This window comes from Trachinotus anak, unplaced genomic scaffold (genome assembly GCF_046630095.1).
Source record: "Trachinotus anak isolate AG129_WGS33_773 ecotype Australia unplaced genomic scaffold, CSIRO_AGI_Tana_v1 ptg000024l, whole genome shotgun sequence".
NCBI classification, from domain to species: Eukaryota; Metazoa; Chordata; class Actinopteri; order Carangiformes; family Carangidae; genus Trachinotus; species Trachinotus anak.
The window spans coordinates 8,793,838-8,803,511 of NW_027273875.1; the positions used below are offsets into that span (position 1 = coordinate 8,793,838).

Below are 9,674 nucleotides of genomic sequence, written 5' to 3' on the forward strand. Positions count from 1 at the left end.
GGAAAAAGGTTTGACGTCAGCACTTAAATAAAATGTTGTTTTTAACACTTTTCAGAAGGAATATATTGTTTCATTAGAGAATTTGTAAAATTGTTCAATAACCATCAAGAAAGTAATCTCTGACATGATTTTCATACTGATTCATTTGAAGATACCATTCCTTTCTCTGCAGTTTGCAGTGAAGATTTCCTGGTCAAAGAAGTAGAAATTTGCAGTTTGTGGTTTTATTTTGTATCCTAAGCAACATCTGTCATTTACAGTGAATATACAGTTTAATTCTGATAGTAAAAAAATATGCAATTTTATATATACACCGGTATTTTAATAGATCATAAAGCAGACAATTTACAAGTATCAAACTGGGATTTGGTCTAAAAAACATGTGCATTAGGTTTCTTTTATTCTTTCTGTCCAAAATAAAAATAATTACTAGATACTGATAATAATTACAAGATATTCTCACAGAAATGAGCACTTGTTCTTCTGTACCTCCTAGTCCAGAGAAACCTCTGTCACTCTGTACACCTTGTTGACCAGGACTTCCACCTTATCTCCACCCAGATGACAAAGATCCAAGATGCACACAACATGTGTGTCCTCCAGCTCATTGGCAGTCGCCAAGATCTCTTCTGCAAGACAAAAATTTCACATTGTAATATCAGCATCACCTGTTGCAATGATCCTAAATGTGATGGCATGTATTTGTGATGAAAGACTTGACAGGTCTGCTGGAAAAGCATTTGTTGTGGTGACTTGTTGGTTTACCAGTGTGGTGGCTACCTGGCTCAGGAAGAGTTGCATCACTGCGGCTAGCTGGGATGCTGAGTGGGCAGAAGAAGCCTGACGAAAGGCAGGACAGCATCGTGTTGCCGTGGGGATCCTCGGGGAGACCCACAGCCCTGGGCTCATCAGCACTCACAACAGGAAAATATGCAGTATCAACTGCTATCTGCCTGTTTATGCCTGTCAGGAAGATGGAAAAAAAGATGATGATTTTAATGTTGATTGTTGCTGTTCTCTGTCAAAAATCTATCAATATAAAAAGAGCACGTAAGAAAGTTGTAGAAAATAGACTAAAAGACAAAATAAATGTTAAGTAAAGCAGATCCACCTTAATAATAAAGTTATGAGTTTTGGGGTTTTATGAAAGTGACAATGTGCAACTTTCCACTTAACCCCAAAATGATCAATTGATGATGTAAAGGTAATAAAATAAAAAACATGTAAGGTCACTCAGCCACCCTCACCCAGCATTAAATAAATACAACAGCAGTTTTTCTCCACATGAGACAGCTATTCATAGGAAAGAGAAAGCTTCTGCCTACGTCATTTGAATGATTCAGAGAGAATTTTATTTAGGGAACAAGAGGATGTTCTGACGCACTGCACAGGTTGGACAACAGAAGCTGAAATGTTAATTCACACCGAGACAGAAATGACAGGAAGAACGAAGAGCATGTGTTTTTCCAGTGAGGGACTTAAGTGCATCACAGATCAGAGTAATTCTGCTTTACCTAATATTGTTACTTGGTAGTATCCGGGACAAACCACAGGTGGGACGGTCTCAGCGGTTTGCTCTGGTGTCCACCGCGTTGGCTGGAGGTTACTCCACTGCAGGAGGACGTTCTTCGTGTCAGTCGTGAACCTCTGAGAGATGCTGTCCTGGTACAGACCACCCTGACACAAATGTTCAGACACTTCTTGTCTCTGCTTCAGCCAACTCCTGCTTTCCCAAGATAAAACATCAGAGTCTGGTGGAAAACGGACGAAAACGTTAACTGAGAAATTAAAGTTTGACAGCGTTTCAGATCACATAAGATACACACAGTGACATGTAGCTCCAGTAATTTACCCCGATTTGGATTTTGCGAACGCAGACTATGTTCCACATCCTCAGCCTCCTCTGGTTCGGAGTTGCTCTCTTTTTCTTCCTGCTTCTGTCCTTCCTCTGCATTTTTATGTCCAGCCCTTCTGCAGAGATAAATAAGCTTAGAATGGTTGATATGTTTTACCGATGAACACAACCAGCTGAATCTTCAGTACCTTTTTGATGGCACAGCACCACGATTCGAGGACTGCGCGGCTTTTCTGGAAAACATGTTTGCATGTTACATTTCATTTAATTAATGAAAAATGTAGGTCTCAATGAATTGTGCTCCTACTAGACATAAAAGTACTGATACAACATCAAGCTCACAAGTCTGTTCAGGGGTCAAACCATACCTCACTTCAATTCTTCTTTTTCCTCTGCTTGCTGAGATTTTCTCAGTAGAGGGAGATGTTAATCTGTCTGCTAAAGTCTGCTCAGCTGCTGTGGGTTGACTGTGTGTGTGTGGTACACACTCATCAGTAGAAACATCTGGCACCTGCAGGAAACCAGTTGACCTTTTTTAGTTTTAATGGTCACTATTCTTGGAAAAATGGTTTGAAAGAATGTCTTTTACCTCTTTCTCTTCAGTTCCCTGTGACGCTGTAGCCTTTGGGGTTTTCATGTACCGCACTGCCGTGATCTGCCCTTGAATTGCTAGTTTTTTGTGTTCTCTATATTGCAGGGTCTCTAACTCCCTCTTCAGGTCAGCCGCAGCAACCAGAGGAACTTGAGCTAAAGGTGGACCATAAAGGTTTCAAAATAACAAAAGCCAAGACATATAAATATCAAATCACTTTTACTGTGGGATAAAGAATTTTAAATGCAGGGTGTACTCTAAATACCAAACTGTTTCCTGCCTATAAGTGGCTTGAAAGGAGAGCTTTTTAAAATTCATTCATTCAAAATGCATTCTGAAAGGAATATATTTTGAAAACAAAAAAAAAGTATAAACAAAACTGTTCACCTGTGAACCATTCTGTGTTTTCCCTCACCTGAGGCATCTGCCATTGACTGTGTAAACATCTTGGGGGGGCGAGGGTAGCAATAATGGCCACCGACAGCAGTCTTCTTGAGGACAACGTTGTCCTTCAGAGTCTTGGTCCACTGGATGAAACTCTTCACTCTGGGGTCACTCACATATGGCTGACCTTTGTGGTAGCCTGTTGTGGATACAGATAATATACAGTGTGTCCCCAACTGCAGTGACCAGCACTATCACCACATTCAGTATATACAGATTCTCATCAGCTACTTATTGTTACAGCTGTGCTAACCTGTGATGAACGTCTCTGTCTCGCAGCTGCTTGTGAGGTAGGGCAATGAGCCTTCCACTTGGCAAACCCTCATCTGAGTGCAAACCAGGTAGGTCACTGTGGAGGAGATGATGATGATGTAATAAATCAAACTGAGTGAAAATGCTTACAGGTCCGACAGCAGATCTATCTGACTTACTTGGACATATACAACTGAAGATTTCTGGTTGAGAAGAGGAAAAAATCTCCAGGATAAAAGGATGGTTAGATGTCCCATCCACTGCGTGGACCCAGCGATACGTCCAGTATTTTTCTGGACCTAAAAGGTCAATCACCAATAGCTGAATTATAATCAAAAAGAAAATTCAGCAGCTTTCTTTCAGTCTTCACTAGGAATTTACATTTAACAGATAAATTATGAACATTTCTTACCCTTGTTCCCTTTACTCTTGACTCTTTCAACACGACCAACAAATGTTACCAAACCAATGATATCACATGCAGAATTGTTGGCTAATTTTTCCAACTCTGACCTGCAAGAAGACAGAATAACATTAAACAGAATGCCTTTAATACTTTTTTATAAACCAAAAGAGAAAAAACATAGAAGAAATAGCATATCTGGCACACCTGAAGCACTAGATTAAGACAAATGTAGTGTAGAGTAATAAAACAATGCCAGTTCATTACCTGGTGATGAACTGGTAGGAAACCTCAGGCAATCCCCACTGAGGCAGCACACTCTTTGGTGACACTACAGTGATGAGCGAAACTGGGTTGCGAGGGTTCAGGCAGATTTCTTGGAAAAATACAAATGCAGACACCATGACTGAGCTATGGGTGTTAGTTTACTGGTTCTTTTTTATGAACAGTTTTCAGAACATAGAAAAATGTTACTTTAATTTTCCATACAGTGTAAACCCTAACCCTAATGTCAAACCAGCAAAATCTTGCAAATGAAAAAAGGTGTAGTTAGTTGTTTGATTCATCATCTGAATATGTGAGGGTTGTATATATTGTTATGTACATACCTACAGATTTAAAGATCTTCATTCTGTAATGGTCCATTTGGGGGCGTGACCGGCTTGAATAACTCTGCTTCAGGGTGTAATTTTGAAGGTACAACACTGTGCCTACGTTCAGTCTCTGGTAAAACTCTGGACAAAGTTCGTTCCAAAGCACAAGTGACATTGTGCCACTCTGGTCAGCAACTTCAAAGTATGCCTGAAATATGACAAAACATATAGTGAAAAACAAGCAAACCACACTTTGTCATGACAGTGAGAAAAAAAATGTAAGAAACCCTGAGATCCTGTGGCTGAGATCCTGTCTTGTTACCAAGGCTCATAATTCTCTGCGAGTTCAAACTCACCTGGTAGGGGTAATCAATCTTGAGCCCAAACTTCCCATAATATCGTAATCTGGATTTGTGCATTATCTTCACAAGGAGAGGCAAAGATTTCCATGAACTTCTAAAGGATGACTCCAGACTACTCAGAAGGGTAATCCTGGACACTATGGAAAAGAAGACATTGCAGTCAACACATCTTCGGGATTTTCACTGCAATTTGGCAGCCAAAGCCAATTCAATTCTGTCATGGAAAATAATAATAATAATAATAATAATTATTATTATTATTATATTGATTCTTATCATCGCTCAGTCATTTAAGTTTGTTATCAAGCAAAATAACCCAACAGCCTGCAGTTGCAAAATTTTGCTGTTATCTGTTTTATATAGTTACAAATTTAATTCAAACTTTTGTGTTTGCAGTTTGAAGACGTCACCCTGGTTAGTTGCAGCTATGCATCATTTCCAACTTATTTCAAATATTTTGTGTGTGAAAACATATTCTGATTACAGGAACTGCCATTCTAAAGATATTATCACATTATTACAGGCAAGGTATCAGGTCAAACTCATTGTGATAACTGACAATTGATATTTGATTTTACCAACATTATAGATGAAAAGCCAAGGCAGAATTCACCTCGGTGATATAAATGTCATTTAACTGTCTAGTTAACACTAGTGTGTGGCAGGGTGGGGGTCAGGGGGCAGCATCTCACCGTCCAGCACTGTGTCAGATGAGGGAGATCCTGAGGTCCAGATGTCTCCCTCTGGGTCGTCGTTGTTCCACAGAGAAAGGTAATGTTTGCGGCTCACCTGAAGGGGAACATCACTTTGCAGTACCACACTCCTCTCCATGCCATGCTTAACCAGCATAGGCAGTGAACTGACATCGTTTATACGGGGCAGGACGGCAGACCTCTCTGCACCACATATGAGCTCTTCAATGCAAATGTAACCGTGTCCCAGTCTCCTCTCGTTGTAAACAAAAGAGCACTGCGTGATGCTGATGTCAGTCCCAGTCCTCAGGGTGTTTGTGTGCACCAGGTGGTTTAAACCCGGGTGAACAAAGCATTTGGCTCGCCAGACACCGTCAGTGATAGTCACGTCGTACGTGAAGGTGTGGAGCTGCTGCTGCTGCTGCTGCTGCTGCGGACCCTCCGCCTGCTCGGATAAGTACCTCTGAAGTGCAATGACAGCGACAGGATCCCTCTCATCAGCGTTGAGCTTCAGACACTGGATGGAGGAAAACCGCTCAAGCGTCCTCTGGAGAAAAGACGATTGAGAGATACCAGTCGCCGTCGAAGAAGAAGACGAATTATCCTCCATTACGCAAAGTTAACAGAACTGGTCACCTGGTAGACAAACTGTACTGACACCGAAAGGTCTCATGTTAGCTTGTTGGCTAAATAACTAACTTCTTCCTGCCAGTGTTAGCGACGTGTTTAATCTTACACAAAGAAACTTGTCTTATCTGAATAAATGTAAGAGCAGAATTATTTAACGAGAACGAGTTTACTATAAAAAATATTAAAATATATTTTTCAGTTATTTAAAGAAGAGACTACATGGCTAAAGAAGTGACAGTTACCGTTTGTCAACGAAAGATACAACACGGGTGCTGTTTGATTGCGTCACTATTTTGCCTTGAACAAAACAACGTGCGGAAAGAGAAATAAATTCACGTAATATATTTACTAAATTTCAGTTTCCAACGGTACCATGCGGAATACTTCAGTCCGACCGAAAAACTAGCTGGATAATGTAAACAGTAGTTCCCTATTTTTTTTAAATTGCCCGCGGAGGCTGGGCTTGACCTGACGTCATCAAAGCGACGGCGTAAAGTAAAGAAAGAAGTTGAGTTGTTTGTATCCGACAGTTCAGATAGTTGTTATGGAGTATATTTGATTGTATGGAGTATTGTGGGGAGCTGCGATCAGGATGTGGACACATTTAGGTATTATGAAAGAAAGATATTCGAAGTTGACATGTTGAGAGGAAATAGAGAAAATCCCTTTTGGTTTTTAGAGTTTGACTGAATTTCCGCATTGGTTCATGTAATGTCCAGTCTTGTGGTGAGTCTACTGAATGCTAAATATCACGAATCACATGAACTGATGTATAGACACACTTTGGATGTAATTGTGTTTTCTGAATAAATTACCTATTTTTCATAGCAGATTTTATTAGATTTTAAACACAGAGAGAAAGACATAAAAATTAACAAGCAAACAAAGAGAAAGAAAGAGGGAAAAAAGAAAGAAAAAGGGTCACTTGTTCTCACAAAGGAAACTTAAGCTCTGAAGGTCCAGATCACGTCTGAGCCCCTCCTGCCAGTTGATTCAAATATCAAATAATATTAATTTTAATTATTATTGATAATATAAGAATAAAAGTTTAATAAGCCAAAACATCAGCAGGGAACTTTACACCAAAGACAAAATATGCAATTAAATAGTTTACCTCAGCCCAAATATGAATACAGCATGCTCCATTTATCATCATTTATCATCAACGTATGAGCAACAGGACAGCAGTGTGTGGGTTGTCATGTCCACCTTTCGGTCAGATTAGTGCTATCAATCACCTACAAAGAAATAATGCACGTGTGTTTGCCTCTTGGAGACTGTTCACCTATCAAGTGTAAGTGTTTATCACAGACAGTGAGTTAACTGGATTGTAAACTCCACCAGATGGAGCACTTGTGAACAGGAGTGTTTGGCTCTCCCAAAACATGCCAAAATAAAAGTCTTCAGGTTTTCAAATGTATAAGAAGTTATTCATTACATATGTTATGAATTCTGTATGCATAAAATACTTTTGTTATTCTTCTAGGAGAAGATTCTTTCTTGACTTTCTTCAAACTGTTTAAACAAACACAATCACCAGAAACATTAAAGAAATAAACACATGCATCTCTGTATAACTTCTAACATTTGATTTCCTGTCATATCATTATCAATTGTCAGAACTATTGAAATCATTAAAAGCAAAGTCCTTCTGAAATTTTAAACGATAAGAACTTTGAGATCCTTGATCACAATGCTACTGCCCACTGCTGCTTCAGCTTGATGGAGCGGCAGAGTCCCTTGTCCTATGAACTGAACATCAAGGCACTGAAATCCTTGAAAAAAACAAGGTGACCTGCTTCCTGTCAATCTCAGAGACTTTAATGCTGCTGATCCTGAGGAAGTAAATGCAGTCCAGACCCTGTACCATGAGACCTACTTTATCCAAGCGGATCTTTACCAAAATGTGGAGAAGCTGTGGCAAGTTGATGTTCTCCAATATCAGAGCAACAAATCTATAACAAGATCCAAGCACAACCTTGAAGCTCTGACTTAGCTTGAATACAAGATGGTATGTGTCACAGTGGCTCTTGTCAACAGCTAGACCAGTCCTCCCTCCTGGCTCAAAAGGGCCTCAGCTGTATTATAAGCCCCCAGTTCAGTGGTGAAGGCCTCTTTCCTTCACACATAGCGGTGCTGTCTACATCACCAGTTTACAGGTCATCCTCCAGAGTTGCTCTGCCTGACTGGTTGTTTTTTCTGCTCAAGTATTTTTAAAATCAGAGTTTCTAGTCTTATAGGTTGACTCTGTTCTCCCAGTGAGGATGAGCAGCTCCAGATGTGTCCTCATCTGTTGCAGCAGCATCACTGTTTACAGTTCGTTGTCCTGAGGATCATTTTGTCATCACACACAGATCCAGCTCGAATACAAGTCTTAGAAAGTTTGCCAGTTTGCAAAGAGCCACAATTTCATGAGTCACTTCAGTTTGATACGTCTTCCTCTAAGAGCTCTTTAAACCCCTTTGGGTAAAAATTTGTTTGTTCAACTCTTTTAACAATAGCAATAACATTGTTTCATCATTTTACTCTCATCAATATATCCCACAAAGACGTCCATCAGCACTGAATGAATATTTCAAACAGGTGTTGTCTATGTAAACACATGATGAACATCCTTTATATTTTTGTTCCACCTGCATTTCATCTTGAATAGACTCGTTTTCACATGAAGTCAGTGTGTGTTTGTATTGATACTCAGCGCATACAAGGAAAATCAATTACACACTGTGTACACATGGGCCATTTCATCCCTCAAACTCAGGTCAACCACGTGGAGCATTTCAGAAGAAGTGAATATTTGAACCATATGCTTTTGGTAATTGTGTTTGATTAAACAGTTTGGAAAAAAATCTAGAAAAATCTTCTCCTCGCAGAATAACAAATGCTTTTTATACTTACAGAGTTCAAAACATATGTAATGAATAACTTTGTATACATTTCATAACCCTTAGACTCTTACTTTGACATTTTTCGGGGACACAACACTTCTGGTTAGAAGAGCTCCATCTGGTGGAGTTTACAATCCACTCACACAGTTCACTCACTGTGATTAACACTTCAGTTTGCTGGGTGAAAGGCAGGAGACAGTCTCCAAGAGGCAAACACACATGCATTATTTCTTTGTGGGTGATGAATAGCACCTATCTGTTCGAAAGCTGGACATGAAAACCCAAACACTGCTCTCTTGTTGCTAACACGTTGATTTTATGTGGAAATGGTGACTGATAACGGTTTCACTACCTGAACAGCATCTGCGGTCTGTGTGCTGAGCAGGAAAACATCAAGTAAGACATAACATTCACACATTACCCACAGGCTTGGGATGCTTTGGTCTGGGGCTTTCTTTTCCCTGTTTGAGTCAGGACCACTCTCGTGCCAAACCATAGTCACATGTTAACATTGTACTTTCAACTTTAAGGCTGCAGTTTAAGCAAGACCCTTTCCTGTTTCAGCATGACAATATCGCCTTGCGCAAATCAAGGTCCATGAAGAAATTGTTTTCTCGAGGATGAATTTTACTGGCTTACACAGAGCCTTAACCTCAACCCACCCAGCCACTGTGGGATGAACTGAAACACCAAATGAGAGCCAGCTATAGGCCTTATCACCCAACATCAGTGTCCAGCCGCACTAATGCTCTTGTGGCAGAATAGAAGCTAATTTCTGGATTCCTGCATTTCTTTCACCAAGTCACAACGCTCCTGCTTGAAGTCAGCATGAATCTGTGCCACTCACACCATCAATATTAGATGGTAAAGGGGATATACAGTTAGTCACACTCCCGAACTCTTCCAAAAATCATTGTTGCAACTTCCTGTCAAGTGAGTCAGCTGTCATTGTACACTTGTTTC

General features: G+C 40.0%; 1 protein-coding gene across 2 annotated transcripts; it reads right to left on the reverse strand.

Annotated features, from left to right (window-relative positions):
• Positions 1-204: 204 nt before the first annotated feature.
• radx (RPA1 related single stranded DNA binding protein) lies at positions 205-6,309 on the reverse strand. Of its 2 annotated transcripts, none has more exons than XM_071461364.1 (15): positions 5,194-6,309; positions 4,496-4,638; positions 4,155-4,347; positions 3,814-3,922; positions 3,556-3,656; positions 3,323-3,442; positions 3,145-3,240; positions 2,863-3,030; positions 2,445-2,602; positions 2,224-2,366; positions 2,044-2,088; positions 1,853-1,968; positions 1,515-1,751; positions 781-963; positions 205-629 (listed from the first exon to the last, which is right to left on the reverse strand). In XM_071461364.1, the coding sequence occupies exons 1-15, from the start codon at positions 5,801-5,803 to the stop codon at positions 493-495; spliced, it is 2,559 nt and encodes an 852-aa protein (XP_071317465.1). In that variant the 5' UTR covers positions 5,804-6,309; the 3' UTR covers positions 205-492. The 2 variants fall into 2 exon arrangements, with proteins under 2 accessions (XP_071317465.1, XP_071317464.1); XM_071461363.1 differs by having other exon boundaries at positions 1,853-1,971; positions 5,194-6,289.
• Between the last annotated feature and the right edge of the window lie 3,365 nt (positions 6,310-9,674).